The sequence below is a fragment of the Lynx canadensis genome, chromosome D1, assembly GCF_007474595.2.
Source record: "Lynx canadensis isolate LIC74 chromosome D1, mLynCan4.pri.v2, whole genome shotgun sequence".
NCBI classification, from domain to species: Eukaryota; Metazoa; Chordata; class Mammalia; order Carnivora; family Felidae; genus Lynx; species Lynx canadensis.
Window position 1 is genome coordinate 44803000 of NC_044312.2, and position 25267 is coordinate 44828266.

At 38.6% G+C, this 25267-nt stretch overlaps 1 protein-coding gene across 2 annotated transcripts in view; it reads left to right on the top strand.

Moving 5' to 3' along the window:
• CTSC (cathepsin C) overlaps window positions 1-25267 on the top strand; it is a 40606-nt gene that overhangs the window by 8732 nt on the left and 6607 nt on the right. Inside the window, exons 3-5 of one of the 2 annotated variants that reach the window (XM_030330737.2) lie at window positions 12189-12355; window positions 16684-16839; window positions 21731-21846. In XM_030330737.2, coding sequence (XP_030186597.1) covers window positions 12189-12355; window positions 16684-16839; window positions 21731-21846 — 439 coding nt within the window. Of the gene's footprint in view, window positions 1-2072; window positions 5564-12188; window positions 12356-16683; window positions 16840-21730; window positions 21847-25267 lie in introns of those variants that run through there. The other variant, XM_030330738.1, reaches the window with a different exon arrangement.

Sequence of the window (25267 nt, forward strand, 5' to 3'; positions counted from 1 at the left end):
GGTGGCTCTTCCAGAGAAATTCATCTGCCTGGCACTCATCGCTGTGAGACATCACCCATCTTTTGAAACTGACTCCTTCTCAGAACAGAGACTACTGACTAGGAATAAGAGGGTCTTTTTCACTTTTGACATTCTTCTCACACTTAGAAAAGGTGTTTTTTAAAATTTTAATCTTATTTTAGAGTGCACGCGTGTGCGGTGTGAGCACAAGCAGGGGAGGGGCAAAGGGAAAGTGAGAGAATCTCAAACAGGCTCCTTGCTCATCACAGAGCCTGACATGGAGCTCAATCCTACAACCCTGGGATCATGACCTGAGCCAAACTCAAAAGTTGGATGCTCAAGAGACTAAATCACCCAGGCTCCCCAAAAAGATGTTTAAATCATTACTCTCACTGGATCCATAAATTTAGAGGTCTTAAAACTTTTTATGGAAGGGGCGCCTGGGTGGCTCAGTTGGTTGAGCATCCAACTTCTGCTCAGGTCATTATCTCATGGCTTGTGAGTTCGAGCCCCACATCGGGCTCTGTGCTGATGGCTCAGAGCCTGGAGCCTCTTCAGATTCTGTGTCTTTCTCTCTCTCTCTCTCTGCCCCTCCCCCACTCACACTCTGTCTCTCTCTGTCTCTCAAAAATAAACATTAAAAAAAAAATTAAACTTTTTATGGAAAAAGGGTGGTTAGAGAGTAAAGTTGATAGGGACTTAACTGTTCCTTGCATTTTTTTTTTTTAAGATTTTATTTTTAACTAATCTCTACACCCAACATGGGACTCGAACCTTCAACCCTGGGATCAAGAGTCGCACGCTGTACTGACTGAGCCAGCCAGACGCCCTACCATTCCTTGCATTTTAACACAATTTTATTTCCCCTTTCCTCTTTCCCTACTTCCTTTACTTAGCTCCTAAGTAAAAAAGAGCTATGAAAAAGGGAACTGGGATAAGTGTTGAAATTTCCATAGCTTTATCCTGTATCAGTGTTTTCCAAACTGTTAACACACCCCTAGTGGCCCACACATGTGCTGGGTAGGCTTACTCATCACTTGTCACTGTATCTTGTTAAACTTCAGAGGTTGTTCTAGGCAGCCACTATTAACAGATCAAAGTGAAAATTAGAGCTGAAATTAATAAGTTCTTTTTTCCCTGAATTCCTGGTAGTTGAATAAGTATAGATTGTGTAGTTTCCCTTCTTTCAGAATCTCAGGATCTTTTATAGAGTGGATGGTGGTAGCTTTGGAGGAAGACAAAATAGGAAACTTGCCCAAAATAAGCTACCCGTTTTTTCCTCACAAAAAATAAGGTATCTTCAGAATGCAGTTGACAAAATTCTGTCTTAAAACTCTCTTCCTAATAATTAAGGAATGCCTCTATTAAAAGATAAACCCCCGGGCGCCTGGGTGGCGCAGTCGGTTAAGCGTCCGACTTCAGCCAGGTCACGATCTCACGGTCCGTGAGTTCGAGCCCTGCGTCAGGCTCTGGGCTGACGGCTCAGAGCCTGGAGCCTGTTTCCGATTCTGTGTCTCCCTCTCTCTCTGCCCCTCCCCCGTTCATGCTCTGTCTCTCTCTGTCCCAAAAATAAATAAACGTTGAAAAAAAAAATAAATAAAAATAAAAGATAAACCCCCTTAGTAAGTGGGATAAATAGAGGGATAAATACCTGGAAATACAGATCAAAGCAGCATTAAGCCTCCATTTAGGTTTCATAAGGAATGCATGGTAACCTATCTATCTAGGTTGCTGGATTGGCCTGTTTCTTTTAAGTATATTTCAAAATTATATTAGATTCATATAGTGGTAGTTGATTTCAAATGCCTCTGCATGTGCTTCTTGAGCATGTTGGCTGCATGCGTGATACATGTTGCTTAAGCTTTCAGCTTTGGAGAATGGCAGCTTTTGTGAATGTCTTAAATAGCATTAAGATTTACCAGCATTTCAAATACTAGCACTGTTGTTTTTTTTTTGTTTTTTTGGGGGGGGGGTTTCTTTTTTTTTCTGAAAAGAAATTAATATGATTAAACATTCTTAAGAGACCATCTGATTCCGGTTGGCTTGTAACTCTAGTTTTTATTGTCTTTTAGTTATTAAATAGAGCATCTGTTGAGGGGCTCTTTTAAAACAACAACCAAAAACAGACTTTGGGGCTAAGAGGCAGAGCAGCATGCAGCCGTGGACCTTCTTACCTCTAACAGCTAGCCGAGGCCTCTAGCAACTACATTCCCCTTCTGGAGTCTTTCTGTGCATGTAAAATGCTGAGGAGTCCTGGTGACCTACCTCCAAGGCAGCTACCCTCCTGAACCATTTCTCTGGAAAGCAGCAACCGCCATTTTGAAATGTGAACAACCAGAGACTACACAGGAAAAAGACATCTGGAAGTCTTAGGTGGCTTCAGCATTCAACCTTTGAATGAAAGGAACTATATGAAACTCGAGTTTTTCCCTTTTGAATATTCTTCTATTGAAATGATTTTTCCAAACTCATTAGGATTTGAATTTTGTGTTGTATTTTGTTCATAGTGCAAATTTTATTCCCAGTTAAATTATCTTCTTGTGTGCCTTTCTTTCTTTAATTATCTTGACGAACCACAGGACCCATTGTAAGGAGAAATTAATGCTTCAGGATATCTTGAGATGCACAGATGTAAAGGGTAGAAAGATCATTCTACAGAAGACATGTTTGGGGGACAGGTTTCTGAGATAAGTCAAACCACAGAAGGGTATCCTTGTAGATCATAGGCCTGTAGTACCCTAGCCAGAAAGATGGGGTGATTAATACATTTTTTTTTGTCTGTTTTTTTGATTAGGTCCCAGTTTTGTACTAAGAACTTGACATATATTACCTTACAAGATCTTATGAAGTAGATATTACTAGCTTCATTTTACAGATAGGGAAAATTAGTCTCTTACTGGGCATCTAATTGTAAAATGACAAGGGCTGGCCTTTCAAGCCTAAGGACCTCCCTGGGGCTAAAGGATAAAAGAAATAATGGTACTTGAGTGACAGACATTTCCGTGGATTTTTTTCTGGAGACTCCCAGTTCATAAGCATCATGAATGTTTAATGGAATGAAATACGCATTGCATTGGCTTCTTTTGAAATGGTTTACAGCTTATGTTTCCTTACCAAATTAGGCTATTCTCTTTCTTTCCTAAACCAGGGTCCTTTCATTCAAGAGAAAACTTACCTTCTCTCCTTTTGTGTTCTTAGAAAGGAAGGTTCTGAAAAACGTCACATTAAGTAACCTTGCCTAGTTGACTTCTCTTAATTACACTGTTGTTCTTATTGATTGCTATCTTTTAGCTCTTTCCTGCTAAACAGTGGACTAGTTTCCTGCTCAGTTCAGAATTGATGAATATCAACCTCAGTAAGCTGAAAATTTGGAACCATACCTAGTCCCTATTTTCTGGAGGGCTTTTCTCTTGTATCTGTGCTTGAATGGAAGAATCTCTAGATATCAGATTTTTATCATTTTATTGGTTCAGAGAACTTTTTATGACCTCTGAGTGGCCACTGGTCTGCTATTCTGGAAAGGTTATGTCTTAAAAGGTGAAGTAACTGTATACCCAACTACTTCTACCTGGATACCTTTTTCACCCTACCTCTGGACCTGATCATTCAGTACTCAGGGCCTTGATGCCACCTCTGTGAGACCTTCCCTAGCTCTCTCCATTGGTGAGAGAACTGCCATTGTTTTGGTTCACATTGTGCTTGCAGTTACCTCTGCTCAGGTAATTCTGCATTAACTGCTGTAATGGAGTGATTTGATAGTGTGTCTTCTTCCATGCTGAAAAGCTGTATGTCAACCTGTGTATCTTCAGATCCTGATTACATAGAACTTTATAAGTGTTTGGAAAACTGACCACACTTCTCTTGTCTTTTCAAAGACTTTTCACAAGTAATATCAGCTTACATAGATGTAATTCTTCTGTATTCCAGGAGCACAATCAGAAATGATGCTATGTTTATATTTCTGGTTCTGTGCCCTAAAAATACATACCAGGTTACCTGTCTCCAGGGTTCTAAAAGAGTTGCATTTTTCAAACTAATTTTCAGGATGTAAAGTGACAGAGCAGCTAATGTGTGTAAGAATGTATTTAATATGGAATTTGAAACCACCTCTACGAAAGTTTTTTTTTTTTTTTTTTTTCCTATTTCTCTGAGAAACTTTGCATCTAAATGTTTTGCTAATGGAAAAGAAGACTTGGTAGGTACAAAATTACAGATACTTGTGTTAACAGGTGTCCTAAAATAATACCGCTTTGCATTTTCTGTCACAATTGTTTGTCTGCTCTGATCTTTAAACTCTGAGGGCAGGGATCAACTCTGTACTACTAACCATTTTATTCCTTTTGTATAATGTGATGCATGATAAATAATAGGCCTTCAATAAATGTAGAAGAAAGAAAATTGAATAATATATCATTGTATTGTCTTGTTTTATTGACATGTTTCTGGGTATATTGTTACCTTTATGTACTTAAGAGTCTGTAGTGGACCCTCAGGCCATATTTGTTGAATTGGCGTGGTAGAAAACAGTGGAGGATTTTAGATTTTATTCTGTTCATTTATTTACATTTTAATTTTTGTATGAGACTAGAAAAACCAAGATAGGGCTCAAAGTTAAAAACAGTAAAGTTGTAACTTTGAGAATTACTAAAAACTAAGTTAGCTGTCGGGGTAGATAGCTTTATGATGGCAGATTCCGCACAGCCTGGAGTGCTGTGGGCTGTCCTGTTCCTTCCCCCATTTCGGTACATTGAGAGGCACCAGCCAAAGGTTAGATTAGGTGAGCTCTTAGATTTGTTCAAATCTCCCAGTTTAAAAATTTATGAACGAGGAAGTGAGGAATGAGCCAAGAGATTTTGACAACTGTATTGAAGGATAAATTGCTATTTTAACTAATTCTAGAACCTATATTTTGGTTTAACCTGAATGTGTTTTAAGCACTGGAAATAAATGAATTCACTTCCACATACAAATCTGTCTTTACCTCAGTAAAATCCTGGAAGGTATTTGGTTACAACCACTGTAATGATTTCTTGGCAGTTTCAAAATTCATTGAAATTCAACTTTTCAAACAAATGGTTAAATCTAGTTAGGTAGAAAGCTAGAGCTAATCCTTGAAGCCAGCAGAGGGGAGTTTGTTTCTTTCTGAGGAAATATGTGGTACTCTTGGGTAGGTCTGGGAAAATAACAACTTAGTAAAAATGTGCCTTGTTCTCTTTTGTTGATGCTTTTTACACTCCAGACCTGACAGCAAATGAAAGCAGTTAATCTATATACAGGAAACAGGGCAGAACTCAAGTAAACATGTTTTGTTATTCAGTATTGCTGGAAATGTACTATCTCTGCATATATGCTTTACCATTAAATCATTGAGCTTCACGCCAGGTGTCTTTTCCTGAAATGTTGAATGATCTTGATGGATAAGACATGGTTCTCCAAATTTTTTGTCATGTATTCCACAGTGTGTAAAGGTACATTTAAAACATTATATACGTGTACTGCCGTACTGATGTTTGCTATCAAACACATGAGGTAATATTAAATGATTAAATATTTGTCACAAAAATGGGTTTCGCCAAAATATATTCCACGATGATATTCTTTGAAAATAATACAAAAAGCATGCTTCATTATCATAAGAATCCGTTACCTATAATTTTCATTACTGAAAGTTTTCCACATTTGGAAGCACAATTTTCTAATTAAAATCTTTAAAAGATGTTAGTAGTTTTGATCCATTTTATTAAAAGTATGAAAGTATCACAGGTTTAGTAAAGTCTGGAAGTGCTGTTGGGTATTAGGGGTGGTGACAGTTTAATGGACTATTTTTTTTTTTTTTCCAACGTTTATTTATTTTTGGGACAGAGAGACAGAGCATGAACGGGGGAGGGGCAGAGAGAGAGGGAGACACAGAGTCGGAAACAGGCTCCAGGCTCTGAGCCATCAACCCAGAGCCCGATGCGGGGCTCGAACTCACGGACCGCGAGATCGTGTCCTGGCTGAAGTCGGACGCTTAACCCACTGCGCCACCCCGCCCCTGGACTATTTTTTTTAAATTGGGGTAGAGCTAACACTGTTCTGATAGTGTCAGATTCGACAGCTCTCTGTTATGCCATGCTCACCACAAGTATACCTAGACAGATTTTAAGTGAAACGTGTTTTATTGGTAACTAAGATTAAAAACTGAGCACTGCTGTGATGGAACCATTAGAAAACATCTGATTTCAGAAACTTGTATTTGCCCGACAACTTCTACCAGGAACAGGGCAAAGGTAAGCTTTGTCAGTTTTCTTATGTTTGCTTATATTAGTATTTGCAAATTCGGGTTTCTCTGCAAGTATTTTAAGCCACTTTGTTTGTGAAAATTAGCTTCATTAAATCAGATAGGTACAGAAATCAGTGTAAGCAGGCCCATGTAAAAAGGATATCCTGTGTCCTACCCATCACATGTGTAGCACACTGTGCCTGGCAGGTGAACTGACCGTGACACTGAGCGGTGGCATCGGTTGCTTTGTAAATTAAAGAACAGTGGAAGTTGTTTCTCAATTTTATTTGTATATAATTACAAATGTAAAAAAAAAAAAATGTTTTTCCCAATATTCTAATGGATCATCTTTCATCTCATTTTGGAAACCACTGGTTGACAACCAGTATCAACTGTTAAGCTGACAGATTGGGCTTAGTGTTTAAGTTCTTTGATGGCATAGTTACAGTCTTAAAACAACTTCTGTATCCCCCGTGGTAACAGATAATCATACTTCTACTGTTGCTTGTTTCATGTTCCTAACTTTTTTTTTTTTTTAATTTTTTTTTTCAACGTTTATTTATTTTTGGGACAGAGAGAGACAGAGCATGAACGGGGGAGGGGCAGAGAGAGAGGGAGACACAGAATCGGAAACAGGCTCCAGGCTCCGAGCCATCAGCCCAGAGCCTGACGCGGGGCTCGAACTCACGGACCGCGAGATCGTGACCTGGCTGAAGTCGGACGCTTAACCGACTGCGCCACCCAGGCGCCCCATGTTCCTAACTTTTTAAACTCATCAAAGTTACAATGTCATCTTTATCCTTCAAAGGCATCCAGTGTTGTAGGTATCATTCCCACTATCAGGTGAAGAAATTGGGGCTCCTTAGTTGTGGTTTGCTGAAGGTTACATGAATTGTAAGTGTCAGAACAGGATTTAAAGGGCAAAGTCCTTTTACGAGACTGCCTATTTCTGATAGCCGGTACATTACATAAAAGTTAAGTATTCCAATATTTGCCAAGTATATTAACCAGGGAAACCATAGAACAAGGTGATTTTAAACTTCTAAAATATCCCAACCTGTTCTTTTTCAATCAGTTAAATAGGTAACAGTAATGATAGTTGATGAAATGAGTGGGAACTTGAAGAGGGGTTTGAGAATGTTTGGCGACCTTGGGTAATTTTGAAGAAGCAAATGGATAGCTAGTAAATCCTAGTAGTTTTCTAAGCCTAAATGCTAGCGTGTGGAATTTACATTTTATGAAATTATCTGTTGAAATTGGCATGAATGAATGGAAACTTAAATTACACCATCTGTGCAGGACGGTATTCGGACACTGATGTTTATATAAATGAAATAAATGAAAACCCTTAAAAATACTTTGGCTATATTTCAAGCTGGATAGTGTGGCCAAAACTTCAGCTTCTTAATTGGTAATAATGTCAGAATCACATGAGAACTATTTCACAATGGCAAAAATGACAGATACCATGAGAACGTTCAAATCGAGAAAATAACATGAACAGCATGTGGTCCTTTCAAGGTGTGGGGTACTGACTAGTCGGCTTCTAGAGTGCTGAATGCTTCTTCTACTGAATCCTGCACAGATTACAGGGTATTACAACCCCGTCCTACCTTTTATAAGGTAATTTCAGGGTCTCTGTGATATCTTAGAAGCACTGCACTTTGATTAATTACAAACTTCGTATCTTTTCTGAGTTTCTTGTGTTATTGCTAAAGAGGACTTGGCATTTGTTGTTCTTTCTCTTATTCATTTATTCACTCATTCCATAACTAATTGCTTCCTAATGCCAGTTTCCTACTTCCTGAATAAACAATCCTATTCTCACCTTGCCTTTTTTTTTTTTTTTTTGAGGTGAGAACAACCCCATAAGCTGCTGTGAAAGTGAAATGAGTCAATGTATGTAAAACAGAGTATGTGAGGTGGAGTCTACTATCATCCTGATCTGATAGATGAGGGTGCAGAAAGGATAAGTAACCTGCTTAGGATCACACAGACAGTAAGTGTCAGAGCTGGATATAGTCTAGGAAGTCCAGCCTGAAGACCATGTCTTTGACCTTTGCTCCCCATCAAAAAACCTTGGCAAAAAAAAGGTAAAAAGATTGAATTAGAAAATGACCATTAGGGTTGCTAGAGAATGTAAGTGGCCCTTACAGGGCTGTGAACAGCAATTTGGACTTTACTCTTGAGAGTCTGTTAATCTTCAACTTTTTTTTTTTAAAGGAAACAGTGAATAAAGTAATGATCCTATAACTTGTGAACCCATGTTTGAATTCTCTCTTCTCCATTTACTTTGCAAAGCATGTAATTTTTTTTTTCTTTATGAAAAGAGTGATGCCTATTATCCCAAGGAATCCTTGTGAGGCTCGAATGATACAGATGGAAACTCTTTGCTGCATGGTTTCTCGGTATCTCCTCTCTGTTTTTGGAGTTGGCTAGTATGTTTACTTCTCTAGCTCTTTGTGAAAAGACAGAGTATATGAAGTGGTGTGTGGTATTGGGAAGAGCCCTTGGTTTTATAAATTCTAGTTTGACTACTTTTCTTATTTTGTCCCCTGAGACTATATTATCTCGGTTTCCTTGAACTTAGAAGATTTATGAGTGATGGGTAAGATATTTATCAAAATGTGAACTGATAAGGTGCTATAGTTCCATAATGTTGATAAAAAATACAGAGTCCTTAATGTGGTAAGAAACTTGAGCAAAATCAGTCATGCTTTGGTGAATTTTTTCCCCCTCTATCAAAATAACAAGTCAGCCTTCCCATCACAGGGAAAGTTCATTTGGTGTTAAACATGATGCTTGTAACTATGACTCATTTGTGCCAACCAGGTGAGCAAAACCACACTGATGAAAAACATGGGGCCCGGTTCTTCTCACTTGAATGCCCCTAACTCTTTTGGTATTAGGGGAAAGTTATTTCATCTGTGATCTAAATTCTGCCTAGATGGGGAAGTTTCCCGGGCTTCTCCAGCATGGTTAGCTTCTTGAACCACATGATGTTGTAATGAATTATTTGTTTCTTTCATTGAATTGTGAACCTCTTAAGGGCTAGGGCCACATCAATACGTTTATGTGTGCGTGCCTCGTACCTTGCACTGATGCCTGAGAAATAGGTGGCCAATAAATATTTGATAAATGAAAGACCTTAGCAAAATACTCAATAAGTTCTATAAATAATTTTTTTCAAGTGTAATAGTAATTCCAAAACAGATGAGTGTTAACAGCCTCTAACAACACCTTGACCATCTCTCATAGGCGTCCTCTTCCAGGACTTTGTAGGCTATGAGTTTCATTCTTAGGAAATTTTTTAATTTATTTTTTTTAATGTTGATTCATTTTTCGAGAAAGATGGCACATGCGTGTGCACAAGTGGGATAGGGGCAGAGAGAGAGGGGGATGATCTGAAATAGGCTTTGTGCTGACAGCAGACAGCTCCCTGTGGGGCTCAAACTCACCATGAGATCATGACCTGAGCCAAACTTGGACACTTAGCTGATGGAGCCACCCAGGCACCCCAAGAATATTTTTTAAAGTGAATAATTGTATATAGCAGTCCTCATTTTATAAACAAGAAGATTCTACCCAGAGACTGATTTTGCCTTTTATTTCCATTTTTGAAACTTCTTTGCATTTGTATTCAACTTAAGTGCTATCTTGTAATTTTTTTTCTTAACTTAGGTTTTCTACAGAGGTCGATAAACTTTTCTTATAAGGTCAGATAGTAAACATTTCTGGCTTTGTGAGCCTTAGGTATTCTAAGGTGGCTACTCAGTTCTGCTGCTGTAGTATGGAGGCAGCCATAGACCATATGTGCACAAGTGGTCCTGGCCGTGTTCAATAAAACTACATTCATAGAAGCAGGCAGCCGTCTGTCCTGTAGAACTCACATTTATCATTTAAAATGCCGTATAATACTCCTTTATTTTTATACATGAACATTTAGGACACAGTTCTTGGTTTTAACTTTTCTGTTGCAATGAGTGTCTTCCTACGTAGTATTTTTTTTTTTTTCATTTATGTGTATCTGACATATTTTGTAAGGTACATTTCAAGAACTCTTTAAAGTCTTGTCAGACTGCTTTCTGCCTTGGCTTAACCCCACCTGGCCTGTCTGACCATCACACTGCAGAGAATGGAACACGATCAAGAGCCTGTGCCAAAGAGACACTGAAAAGAATGCTAAGGGGTTTAGATTCCATCAAATGAGGTACCAATATTAGTGTGTTTTTGATCTATAAAAATAGCAGTTGCATGTAGTTTTGATTTTAATAAATATAAATTTTACTGATCTTTTTATGCAACACACCCTCTAATGTTGCAGCTTGGTCATATTCTAAGGCCCTTGTTTCAGTGTTTCTCATCCTGAGTTGGGGCTTTAGCAGGGACATGAGCAGGAAGCTGAACTCACACAGGTGAAGACATGCTTAGCCAGCTGTGGATAGACAGGTTTCACAATATCATGAAACACCAATACGGATGCAGAGTATAAATCTATGTGAGTAGTCCATACTCACTTATCCTGTGTTGTATAGCTTAGTGGGTGGTGAATCCCAAGGTTCAAATCTAGTTTTTTTGGATTCTAAGGCCAAACATTTTTAACTCCATTCGTAAATATGATTTGAATTCAGAGAGAGTCTGATGCAAAGGTAATTCTGCCTTTAGGTATAGTTTAGCCCATGCATTCCTCTAAACGCAGGGGTTGCAAACCTTGGGCCTGGTCTTGTAAATAAAGTTCTACTGGCACACAGTCTACTTCATTCATTTCTGTGTTTCCTATACAACTTTTATATTGTGGTGGCAGAGTTGAGTGGTTTTGACAGAGGCCTTATAGTTAGCAAGCCTCCAAATGTTGTTTCTCTGGCTTTAGAAAAGAAGTTTGCCAACCCCTGCACACTGGTAAAGTGATACCTGTTTTGTTAGGAGTTTGTAAACTATAGCCTGTGAGTCAAAAATAACCTACTACGTACTTTTCGAAAGAAAAGTATTGCAATTCAGCTGACTGCTGGCAATTTGTTTATGTGTCATCTGACTGCTTCTGTGCTTTTGTTCCAGTAAGTCAGTGCCTGAAATTGTGCCCAAGACCCTCCTCATTGAAATTTAGCATGAATTTTCCCTTTCTTCCTCCCACATTCTGGGCTTTCCTTCTCCATGAGGAGATGTTATAACATGAGGGTTTGTAAGCTCAGGAACCTATGTATTTGAGTTCAAATCCTAGATCTATCACATTGTAGGTGTTCAGTATTAACATTGGAATAGGACAAGGGGCCATATTAATGAAATATAATGGAGAGAATATTAATAATCAGGTTACTTTTCTCCCCCATAATCAGATTATCCTAATAAATTGTGAGGTTGACAGGAAAAAGGATTTTGTTTAGTTCTATGGAAATTTTTCATCCTTTATTTTTGTAGTTTGCTGGAGTACATCTTCTTTGAGTAGAAAAGTATAGTCTGACAGTTGAACAGAAATTTGTTTCTGCCGTGTAACTGCTCTGTTATTTTAGGAGCTACATACCCTCTCTCAGCCGAGCCTCCACTCACTTGCTGGTAAAATGGGCCTGTTGAAGGCTCTTTCCCCATTGGCTTAGCGAGGACTACATGAGGAAACTATTGTAAAATGCCTGCCATGGGGCAGATGCTCTAAAAATGTTAGGTTTTTTCCCCCTGATTTTCATTCCCAGAAATGTTTTGTTATGCAAATTTTGTTTTTGGCAGTCAGTTCCTGCAATCATAGAAAAGTTTATTTCTCCTCCTTTTATAGAGTAATTCTCAGAATGTAACCTCTCAGGGTGAATTTTTTTCTTTTGGTTGGCAGAGGCTGGTTCCCAAGATGAAAGGACTGTGAATGGGAGCCGGGAAAAGGGATCTGACCGATGAGCACAGATCCATTTGCTTGACGTTTCCTTCCCTTACTTGGTTGCAGTATGAAGAAGAGTGCGGCAAGGTAACCAGTTACTGCCAGGAGACCATGCCTGGATGGGTGCACGATGTGCTGGGCCGGAACTGGGCTTGCTTCACGGGAACCAAGGTGGGAAGTACCTCTGAGAATGTGAATGTGAACACAGCACACCTTGAGAGTCTCCCGGAAAAGTGAGTTGTTACAAGGGAAAAATACATTTAGTTTTATAGTATGTAGAAGGATGCGTCTATGTTAATTCTTGGAAAACATTATTTTGATGATATACAATTTATTTAACATAGAAACATAGGCCATATTATATAAAACCTAACTGGAAAAACATGTTGAGTAATGGAACGGAGAGAAGAAAATATTTTTTCCAAGAGTAATGGACCACTGATGGCTTTCAAGAAAATTTATATGAAGGACCATAGAATTGCAGTGCCAAAGAAAGAAAAGAGCGGTTTATCATTGCCATGTGATTGCTTAACACTTGTACATGCCAATGTTTATGTTGCAACAAATCATAGGTGATACTAATGGAACATAACTTTTAAACAAGGGCGGTGAGTAACTGAACTGACAGTTCTTAGTAGTGATGTAGCAGTGTATTAGTTTGCTGGGGCTGCTGAAACCAAGTGTCACTGAGTGGCTTAAGCAACAAAAATTTCTTTTCTCACAGTTCTGGAGTCCAGAAGTCCAAGATCCACCATGTCAGCCGGCTTGGTTTCTTGTGAAGCCTGTGTCCCTGGCTTGCACACAGCCACCTTCTCACTGTGTCCTTACATGTCACCCCTCAGTTTGTTTCCTAATCTCTTTTTTTCCTGAGTGCACCAGTCATATTGGGTTTGGGACCACTGATAGGACCTCATGTTTCTGTAATTTCCCTGTTAAAGGTCCTGTCTCCAAATCACTTTCCGAGGAAGTTTAGACTTGAACCTATGAATTTTGGGAAGACACAATTCAACTCACAATATGCAGTTAAAGTTTTTGTTAAGCAAGGTCCAGGTTAAGTAACTGTGAACCACACAAATGAGAGATTTCAGACTTTAGTTATTTGGAAGGAAAAGATAAATGGGTATTATTGGTAGCAGCCTTTTCTGTTTTATTTAGTTGTGAAATCCACTAAAAGTACCCATGAATAAATTTTCCCAGGCCAGGCCACATGGGCAGTGAGTGATCCTACAGTAGAGAAGTTGGGGATGTGGTTCTGAGGTAGAGACAATGGGGACAGGAGTTTAAAGAGGACAAGTTGCACTTGTCTGGGAAAGTACTCATAAAGATCTAGACTAAGGCATCCTCTCCATTTTGAATTTAGCTTTTAAATTACTTTGCTTGACTTGATCCTTGAGCAACACTTTTCTTATTAAACTGTTCACTTTTCACTCTCCCACTTGGGATGTGCTGTGTACTAATGTGCTCTTTTCGGTATTTTAAACATTGTCCCACTTAATGAAGAAGCTACTCACTGGCATGCTCAGAACCTATTCCGCTTCACCTGTAAAAGGAGCATTTGGGACTGTGCTTTAAGGTCTTATGCTTAAGACCTTAAGGTCTTCTGCTCTATGCTTAAAGAGATCTTTAAGGTCTCTTTCAGCTCTTAATGATCTGTTATCCCATAGTAAACTACGTTATTTTTAATTTCCTTGGATCTTAAACACTGAAAATAACAGTGTTTAAGACCTACCTTGTCATTAGTATAGTGCACATGTCCCTGTCTGATGTGTTGCTAGGATAAAGCAAGAAAAGCAGGACTAACTTACTGCTTCTTGAATACCTGAGAGTCAACAGTGACTCCCATCAGTGGAAAACACTTCAAAATAGACCTTTACAATTTAAAATTTACCCTCGTATCTAAAGAAACAAACAACTGTAACTTGTTTTTATTTTGTTAGTGTTGTCAGAAACCAGATACAGGAAGTTTTAAAATCTATTTAATAATCATAACTCTCTGGTTTCACACTTTGCAAGAAGGAAAGAGCTTTGATAAAAACATGTATACACATGATTATCAAAGTAGTTGCACATTTTTCTTATTATTTTCAGTGCTCCCAGGTTTCTTTGACTATGTCAAAATAATTGCTCTGTGAACATCTAAATAAAAAGGGAAAGAAAAGTTCACAACATGCCTAGGTGTTACTCAAATTAGGTGTATCTTGCTTTGCATATTTGGGAAGTCTTGGATAATGAGTCACACTTCAGTGACAGAATCTTCTTAAGTAGAAATAATTATCCGTAATCCTAGTACCTGGAACATAGGTTTGATACAAGTTTGTATTGTATGACTAATCAACTTCTCCAGTCTTTTTGCTTTGTAAGCATATTCTCTGTGTATTAGATTTATTTATGTCCGTATCCATATCCATACCCAAGCATTTGAGATCAGGGAAACCAGTGCTTCTCAAATTTAATGTTATTGTGAATCACCTGGGCGTATTGTTAAAATGTAGTTTCTGGTTTTGGTGGTCTGGATTGGATACTTGGAATCTGCATTTCTAATGGGCTTTCAGGTGTGGCTGCTAATACTGGGTTCAAGAACCACATTTGAATAACAAGGATGTAAACCTAACATCCATATGTAAAAAAATTTTTTTGCCTCCTATGTTATAGTGTTTGCCACGCTATATGTACATTATATACAGTTTATGCTGTCATCTCCTTTTTTTCATTATTACAAAGTTATAAAGGTGCATTGTAAAACTTGTAGCGGGTGGGGCAAGGTAGTGATTCTATGTTGCCACTCAGAGATAACAACTTTTGGCCTTTTATTTTTTACTTTTTAAAATTTATTTATTCTGAGAGAGAGAGTGTGAGAGAGCACGTGGGGAAGGGGCAGAGAGAGGGAAAGAGAGAATCCCAAGCAGGCTCCACTGCCATCACAGAACCCAAAAAGTGTGAGATCATGACCTGACCCTAAATTAAGAGCCAGATACTTAACCGAGTGACCCAGGCACCCCTTGGCATTTTAAAAATGTATTTATACTCTAAGTATATTTTCACAAAAATTGGTTGATTGTGTATAAACTTATTTGATATCCTACCTTTTTATTTATATACAGTGCAAATACTCTTCCGTATCACTTGTTAACATTAAAAATAAAACTGACAGTTATTTTACCAGCAAAAGGTGATTTTATTTGGGAATAGCAGAGAATTGCAACTGTGACCAGCAAGCTATGGCAAAAACCGTACACAAGTGTGCAGAGCAAGGGAAGCAAGCTCTTTTATAGAGGATAGGAGGGGACTGGGAAGGTTATGATAACCAAAACAGTCATGCAGGAAACTGGGAGTTGGAAGTATAGTGGCTTCTCATTGGCTGAGCTGCGGCTCTCTCCAATTGGCTGGGCCTTGCCAGGGGAGGAGGTAAGCCTTTCTTCCTCCTGATGGGATAGTGAAGTTGTATCCACTGGCAAGATCCTTATCTTCCTGTTGGATTTGCCATTGATGAAGAGTGGTGGGGCATGAGAGCTCCCCTTGCCAAACCTCCAGACTCTATTTTAGTGAGATATCATTTAATTTTCACGCAGTAAATAATCTTTCCTGTACATTTTTACTGAATAAACTCATAGTCAATGAAGTACCATTGTTAATCAATGCTTTATCTTAGAACATTTATTTAGGTTATTTATAATCTATCAGTATTATAAAAGTGTTTCATCAAACATCCTTACACATAGATCTTTGTTAACTTGAACTTTTATTTTATACGAGACATTCCAGTTCTAGACTCTTGGTATACATGTGCTTTCCCTCAGGCAAAAGTGAAGGGTACTTTTTGGACCTTCCTTATAGGTCATGTCTTCGTATACGAACAAACTCAAATTTGCTTTGGTGCCAGAAATACAGCTCTATTTGAACAAAAGCTATTAACACAAACTGCTATAAACAACAGTTTGTTTAAAATATGACGGGTAAGGAGTAGGATATATTTCAGAAGCCTGATGACGTTAGAGTCAAATTAAGGGGATTTTTCAGATCAAAAATTGGTTACATTTATTGTTAGAGTGTCTGATGCGGTTACTAATGGCTCCCAAAAATTCTTGAACTGGATTAATAGGCTCATACTCTGAATATGATACAAGACAAAATGACTTGAGTCTAGTGAAATTTCATTAAGATTGAGTATTTCAGGAATCCTGGTAGTTTGGTTTTTGTTTTCTGAAATTGGATTTTATTTTATCTGATAATTTCAGTTTATCTAAATTTTGTGTTCTCTTTGTGTGATTCTGGATTATCATTGACTATTATGGAAATTCAGTGTTATGGCTCTTTCTAAACTGTGGTGCATTTAACTTACTGAATTTTATACTAAAAATGTAAAATAAAGATTATTTTGAAGATTTGAATAAAGTGGTTCAGTTGCATTACCAAAAAAAAAAAAAACAAAAAAAAAAAAATTGCCTTCCTAAAATATTATTCCACTTTCCACTTAGGCCCAGAGTATAAGGATGCCTACTTTAATGAAGTGTAATTACATCTGTAAAGAGGATAACTGAGACTGTCTTATTTTTGTTGTTAGCTATTCTAATAGGCTCTACCAATATAACCATGACTTTGTGAAAGCAATCAATGCCATTCAGAAGTCTTGGACTGCAACCACATACATGGAATATGAGACTCTCACCCTGAGAGAGATGATTAGGAGAGGTGGTGGTCACAGCCGAAGAATCCCAAGGTAATAAAGCATATCTGTTTATCGCTAATAAAGATATTTTAATGCCACTCTCCCCTCCAACCTGCTCTCCCTGGTTTGCCCACCATGTTGTTGCTCATTCCAGTTTGTTACATTATCTTTTTTTCTGACCATCTCTCTCTCTCTCTCCTTTTCACATACATCCTAGTGCTCTGAGTCCTATTTATGGCTGTTGCTTTCACAGCATCTGCCGCCGCCATCGTTCCCTGGCCATTTTCTACATGCCAGCTTAGGGTTTTGTCATTTCTCTGCTGCATTATGGATCAGCCTCCCACCTCCTGTCTCTCTAGTCCCATCTCTTTGGTTTCTTTTCCTCCTGGTCCCCATTCTTAGACATTCTTTAAAATACCAGCTTCATCTTCCTGTACCCAGCTATGATTGTGTTACTACCTATTATCTAATAAACAAACTTAACCTAGTTAACCCAAGCCTTTTAAATTTGTGCCTATATTCAGTATCCTGATCTGCTTTCAGAAAATAAGACACACAGTTACTGAAAACTTTGCTGTCAAGCTAACTCCATTCATGCCACTCTTTGTTTCAAATATCCCTCATCTTGCCTCAGGAACTGTCAGATTTGTCACTGTAAGAATCTCAACACTCCCTGTTATCAGGTCCAGCAAAAAGAAAATTGCTCCTTATTTATCAGTGTACCTCTGTCTACTTCCCTCAGCCAGAAGTGACACTTCCATGGCATATTTCTTACTTTAAGAAAATGAATTTATATTAGAAATTTGGTAGATTTTTAAAAATTTCCTCAAAGCTATAGGTGGATCTATCAGAATATATAGTCCCTAAACATTTGTTAAATGACCAAGGTTATTCCGGGGATGCCGTACCTTGTTGAGGAGAAATTGATCTCACCAAAGGGCAGAGAACTGGAAACCAATAAGGAGTCAGTGGGACTCAGTAAATTGTGTAGGTAATTTTTCCTTGGTACATAAAAACATTTTCCAGGTTTCAGAGAATACAGTGATTATTTCCTTATTAATCTCTATAGAGTTTTGGTTCAGGTTTTGTTTGAATGGGCCACTAATTAATTAACTAAAATGCATTTCGGATTTTTTTCATTTGCAGACTAATAATCCTAATACTCTGACATTTTTCAATTATGACTCTGGGTAGAGATTTTTCCTATCTAACTGATAGCATTCTCTGATAATCCTGCCCCTTTCTCAAAAGACTCTCCTACATGGGGCGCCTGGGTGGCGCAGTCGGTTAAGCGTCCGACTTCAGCCAGGTCACGATCTCGCGGTCCGTGAGTTCGAGCCCCGCGTCAGGCTCCGGGCTGATGGCTCGGAGCCTGGAGCCTGCTTCCGATTCTGTGTCTCCCTCTCACTCTGCCCCTCCCCCGTTCATGCTCTGTCTCTCTCTGTCCCAAAAATAAAATAAACATTGAAAAAAAAAAAAAAAAAAAAAAGACTCTCCTACAGTATTTCTCAAAGTGTATTCTAAGGAATTTCCAGCCCATGAGACTCTGGTGAGTGGAAATTAGGGAAGAGAGCATGTTGTATCCAGGTTTGAGAAAGTGAAGGAACTATATTGTGTGTGTGTGTGAGACAAGAAGTGAGAACTGTTGAGTAAAAATCCAAAGGGGCACTTGAGAAAGAGGTTTGAGCATCTGAGCCTCAGACACAATTCCTTTGCCATGGGCCATGGGCCGTGTTTCTCAGGAACTCTTTTGTGTTTGGCACTTCTGTCTCTCCACCCAACCACCTTTGTTTTAAAGAAGGTCTAGCTTTATGAAGCGCTGCTTCTGTGGCTACGGCTCCATAGAAGTTTAGACATAGGAGATGGAATTGAGTGAAATGGAAAATTCTGAAGCAGACATTGTGGTCTGGCTGCCTGGTTTTCAGTAGCATTTTTGTATATAAATTAGTTCTAAGAATCCAATGACATAATAGAAACTCTCAGATCCTTAACTTGAGGTTCAGGGAGTCATTGAAACTGCTGAAAGTATAGAAAAAGTATTGGTTATGGTCATCTCCCTGAGGTCAGAGCTTTCACCAAAGTTAAAGAATCTAGACCCAAATGATTAAGAGCCCAAAATGTGTGCTGCACCTATAATGTTTGTAATTCTTCCCTGTCTCACAAATGGCTTTTGCTCTTCATTTTCACATCATCGAGCTTCTGTTGTCACATTCTTTTAGTTTTGTCTGTCTGTGCATTGACAGGCAAATACTCTGCCTTATAGCATGGTAGGAAGAAGGAAGTTAACATCTGAGTGCCTGCTTTGTGCCAGACAATCGCTTAAATAAAGGTATCCGCATCATATTTAATCCTCTTAATGGCATGGGTGATGATGATGATGATGGGAGTTATCATAAGAGCTTAATCTACTAAGGATTTGCAGAGATAGGAGCTGTTCTAAGCACTTGGTAATCATTACCATATTTGAATTATTTTGTAGTAATCGTTTGAGGTATGTATGATTATACCCATCTTAATAGGAGTCAGTTGTAGTTTTGTGATGTTAAATTCTTTCACAAATATCAGACAGCTAGTAAGTGGTGAAACCATTTGTAGGAGGTCAGTATGACCTAAGATATCTGCTCAGAAATTACATTTTGCTGCCAAACTTCAATTTCCTTTTAAAAAAAATTGTGTATTTATTTTGAGAGAGGGAGAAGAGAGAGAGAATGAATGGGGGAGGGGCAAAGAGAGGGAGAGGCAGAATCCCAAGCAGGCTCCACAGGATCAGTGCAGAGCCTGATGCAGGGCTCGAAATCATGAACCATGAAATCATGACCTGAGCCAAGATCAAGAGTCAGACGCCTATCGGTGCTGACAGCTCAGAGCCTGGAGCCTACTTCAGATTCTGTGTCTCCCCCTCTCTCTACCCCTCCCCTGCTCACATTCTGTGTCTCTCTGTCTCTCAATAATAAATAAGCCTTAAAAAAAAAAAAGAAAAAAAGACGCCTGATAGAGCCACCCAGGTGCCCCCAATTCCTTTTTTAATCTTTCAAATTACTTAGTGTATTCTTAAGTATATACAGGACAATTAATATGTATTGATTGAATCTTTTATCCTTGCAGTGCAAAATCATGGAAACTTTATTTCCTTCCAAAAATTGTTCACACCTAATTTTTACTTATAAATCTTGAAAGAAATATCCAAGATTTGTTTCTTGATTTGTTTTTTTCTCCTGCCCTAAAATTTTCATGGTGCATAGCTTTTTTATGTACCTTGGTCATTCCATTGACATTATCTAAGTTGTATGTTTTATAACTTACAAATTCTTTGTGTTATTGTAATTGCTCTGTGTTTCATATCTTTTTTTTTTATGTTTATTTATTTATTTTGAGAGAGAGTGTGAGTGGAGGAGGGACAGAGAGAGAGAGAGAGACAGAGAATCTGAAGCAGGCTCTAGATTATGAACTGTCAACACAGAGCCCGATGTGAGGCTCGAACTCAAAAGCCATGAGATCATGACCTGAGCCAAAGTCAAATGCTCAACCAGCTGAGCCACCCAGGCGCCCCATATGTTTCATGTCTCTTAATGCAGTCTTTCATATGGTCACAGATCACATCAAGTTCATCTCCTTGTCACGTAGTTTCCAGCAATGTCCTGGCTTAGTTAATATTTTAGTGAAAAATTGATACTTCTTTATGGAGTATGCTATCTTTACAGTTTCAGAAGGTTATGATTGCTATTAACGAGTGGTTTTTGTTTTTCCTCTTCCTCTGTTTCATTTCCATTGTGTCCTAGCATTGACTCACATCATCTCTAAAAGAAGTGAGAGAGGGAATTGATTGGGAATAGTTGCAGAAGACATGAAGAAGCCCAGAAATAATCTTTGCCAGTAACTAAATTGGAACCTGGTAAACCGGATAAGCACTGAAAAGTTAGAACAGTGTGATATGGCAATGCCAAGTTGAATGAGAAATTCACATAGTGTATAATCAGAAAGATACATGTTATCACGGTGTAATAGTAGTGCCCTAACTAAAGAGTTGATAGAGCATAGAAGTGAGTTTTTGTTGGCGGCTGGTGGGTAGACCTAGCTGCTGTGTGAGTGGTCTTTAAAGTAGAAGTTAGGGAAGAACTTCTAAAGGGATTTCTTCTAAGCAGCAGGCAGCAGGCATTTGGGGTAAAAGGAGCAGCAGGAAGACCTGGAACACTGAAGTCATTTCACAGACTGGAAAATTCCTAAGAAATCTAGTGTGTCTAGAGCTGGAATGCTATTTGTTTTAAATTGCTAACATGGAGAAGCTTGTAGAACAGTTTTCTCATTTCCGGACAATGTGTCTGTCCCTCATCCATCATCCCAGGCAAGTCCTCTCTTTGTGTCTTGCTTTCCAACCATATCCTATAAGGTACAGTTCTGTAATGATGAAGCATTTTCATCTGTTGTTTATGGAGCCAGTCGTCTACTTGACTTGATCTCTAATCTCTGTGCTACTTGATTTCTTTTATAACCACTTTACCATCACCACTAACCATCTCCTGAGTCAAACCTCTGTAGTTCCTGTATTTTCTCTGTATCCTTTGTAGGCCATCTTCAACTTCCCATGTGTCTACTTTCTTAGTCACAATCTGTTTAAGAAAATGCAGCTATTGAAATATACTAAAAATAGCATCTCAGTGATGTACATAACCGGGGTCCTTTCATAGAAGAAAGTTGCTAACCCTGAAAAAAAAACCAATTGTGAAAGCCATTTGTAAAGCCATTTATAGAACTTAGTTGTGTAGTTGAAACAGCCTAGTGGACACATTGTTGCATAATTGAAACATTGATAGGACAAGTGCTCCTTGGGCCTGAATGTAGATTCTAGGCAGCCATGTAGTTGAAATCATGGAATTAAGGGTTAGGAAATCATCCTCAAAGGAATGACTATATGTTGATGTCAAATGTATTATTTCTGTCCTAGACCCAAACCTGCACCACTGACTGCTGAAATACATGAAAAGCTTTTACATTTGCCAGCATCTTGGGACTGGAGAAATGTTCATGGTACCAATTTTGTTACTCCTGTTAGAAACCAAGGTAAAAAAAAAAAAAAAAAGTCTGATTTTTCATTTATTCATTCTGAAATACTGAACACTTACTATATACCAGGCTCTCGGGTTGATTCTGGGGATACAGGGATGAAACAGGCACGATCCACTTTAGTAAAGAAATGGAAAGTATATAGCCAATGGCCACTCCTTCCTTTTTTATCCACGACAGATCAGAGATAATAGATAATCTCCAGCTGAGCCCAGCATTTCTATAGTAGCCTTCTCCAAGTACTTCTAGGCAGCTAATGAAATTAATCAGTAACCGGTAAGACAAGCTCATCTGCTCTCCCCAGTAGGAGAGACTCATGCAGAAACAAAGAACTGCACAGAATTGAAATTGGTCTTCCTTCTGTAAGTGCTTTGGTGGAATCTGCCTTGGCCATTTGCCCCTACACATTCCACCCTCTGCTCCCCACCATTTAGTTTTTAGTTACTGTATGAGCCCAGAAAAATAGATCCTTAATTTTTTTTTTCTGTTACAGTAGATTTTTTGAGCTGTGTAAGGACCTTTTTAATTCATTTTATGTCAACAGGACATATGATGGTAAGTATTAACCAAGCTTCCTGAGTGGTGACCTTGTGGAGCCCAGCTTTACCAAAAGTATCATCATAATTGCATTTTATCCATTATTTTCAGAAATTTGATACAATATGAGTAGATTGAATAACTCTTCCTCTAATAGTGCTTGATAGCAAATTATCTTGTTATCCTAAATTTTAGCCAACAGTGACTTGGAGAATCATTCATACCGTACTCAGGTTTATTGCTTCTAAGCTCATTTTGAAGATAATTACAGTACACACGACTGATTTGTTACTGTAAAATAGGTGTAGTATTTGCTGTCTGGAAACATTCTGATTAGTGTCTTCTGAGAGGATTATAAGTTAATAACACCCCAAAATAAATTGTTCTTCCCCTTTCCTAGAAATTCCATGATAATCAGCCTGACTTCTCAGCATTCACCACCAGCCCTTTAATTCCATCCTCACTGAATCCTGGCAAAGTCTTCTGAGTGTACAGAGCTTTGAGCAGGCCTTAGAGCAGCCAGCCAGCAAGGTTCCTGTACTCCAAATGACATCAGAGGTCATCTCTTTGTCTTTCCTTTCACAAGTTGTTCTGGGACTCTTCAGCTCTAGAGAAAGAGATCCTGAAAATTTTCCCCTACTTTTTCTTTCCTGGGGAGGGCTTCTTTGGAAAGGAGGGATGGGGGATGAGAGAACTTTGCAAGTAATCGAGAAATGAATGGAGAGTGAAATTAAAGGGCTGATGTCCAGAGAGGCTTAAAATTTACTCTGTCATCAAAGAGATGCTCTATATTTATGTGAGAGGATTACGTAAATACTGCACGTCAAGTGTTGATTATTGAGGGCCTGGCACATGGTTGTTCTTGCCGTATTATAGGGTGTTTATAGAGCATCAAATGTGTTATGATTTTTTTTTAACGGCTGAGGATATAAAGACTAATTGATATAGCTCTTGTCCTAGGGATTTGCAGTTTAGCAAGATCTGCAAGCCAAAAACATTAAAATATAATATGTAACTGCTTTTGTAGTGTTTTTAAAATTTGCTGGGGGCATAGAAGAAGGTCAAAAGAAAAGTTTAGGGCTCCTGGGTGGCCCAGTTGGTTAAGCATCCAACTTTGGCTTAGCTCATGATCTCATGGTTCATAAGTTCGAGCCCCATGTCTGGCTCAGTGCTGACAGTTCAGAGCCCGGAGCCTGTCTTCGCCTGTCTTCAGATTCTGTGTCTCCCTCTCTCTCTCTCTGCCCTTCCCCTGCTAGTGCTGTCTGTCTGTCTGTCTCTCTCTCTCTCTCACTCAAAAATAAGCCATAAAAAATTTTAAAATTAAAAAAAAAAAAAGAAAAGTTCCACTCACTTCCAGAAAGACACAATTGACTGGTGATGAGACAGTAATGCAAGGGAAGGAAATTAGAGTTTTTAAAGCCGAATTCTTTAACACTGGTTTTCTTATAGCTTGGTAAAAACCATTGTCTCCCATGTTCTATATTCTGTGAGTGCTATAAATATGATTTGTACAGACACGGGCAATTTTTAAAGGTTCCTCTTTTGACTTCCTTTTTGGTTGTCTTTACTTTGGGTTGGGGAAAAAATTAATTATTTTTTCTTTTGGGAAACTGGGCTACTTGGAAAATTCCACTAACATTAGGAACACCAGTGTTCTAGGTGACCCAGAATCCAAAATTACCCAAGTTAAGGTAATTCACAACTTTGCTGTATTCAGAAAGCAAATCAAGGTGAGTGACAAAAGGAATATTGCGAGGAAAATGAGGTTTTATCTTGACTCTTGAAGGCTGCTTTAAGCACCAGCTGTGTGGCTAGATTTATGTCTAAGTGTGAGAGGGAAGAGAAACTAGGAAATTGGAAGACTTGGACTTTCTTTGTTCTTCCCTCTTACGTGCTCTCTTTATTATTGCACCTTCAAAAGGGAAAGGGGGTGTCTCTCAGGTCACATTAGTTAGGGAATGCAGTGTTTTTCTAATGTCTAAAACCTAGTTCATTTAAGTCTTGTTCTAAATGCCATCTGTACGCAGGGCTGAAATTGTTCTACGCTATTCATTTTACATACAAGATAAAAAGGAAGTGCCAGAAAGGTCCAGTGACTTGCCCAGAGTCACACAGCTGAGTCATGGAGTAGGGATGGGGAAGACTCCTGATTCCTTACTAGTTCAGTGTGTCCTCCACTGTGGGAAGGGGCAGCCGAACATAGTTAAACCATATGGAAATCACATTAGCTCTTTGAGTTGGTGGAAATTTGATTACTGCAAAGCTCTGTCTGGGTCAGACCCCCTTAATTCTTTGTTGCCTTGTAGTCTTAAGGAATAATGGTTCTTTTAAAATCTACATTCTAGTCTTAACTTTTTAAAAGGAGGCATTAATTTCCTTGGCAGCTGACACATTATTCTGGGAGTGTCAATGGCTTGAAGAAGGTTGTGTCCTTACCTCATTGCTGCAGTTTCTCTCTCTTAACAGTACATTCTGAGCCTTTGAATGTACATGTGGCCTATCGCTCCCACAGTGCTAGATGGTCAGATGAAGGTTCAATGGTTAGTACCAAGAGTCATTATTTCTGTAGATACCCATGGCCCAAGAATGCTGGATGATCAAAATGGGGCCATTTCCCTATTCTTGGGATGTTATTTATTACAAGTGTACCTTGAAAAGAACACTGGCTTTATCTATTTACTGTTGCTGATCTAGTTCTCTGACACTATCATTTAAAAGAGGGGTCCCAAGGATAGCATTATTTAGATGGTTTCAAAAACAAAATGTTCAAGTTAATTTTGGCCTATTTAGTAACTTGATGACAGGAAAGAAAATTTGAAAATTCTTTCAAGTAGATGCAGACATATGAACTGAAAAGAACACAACCTGCCTTAGGAGACGC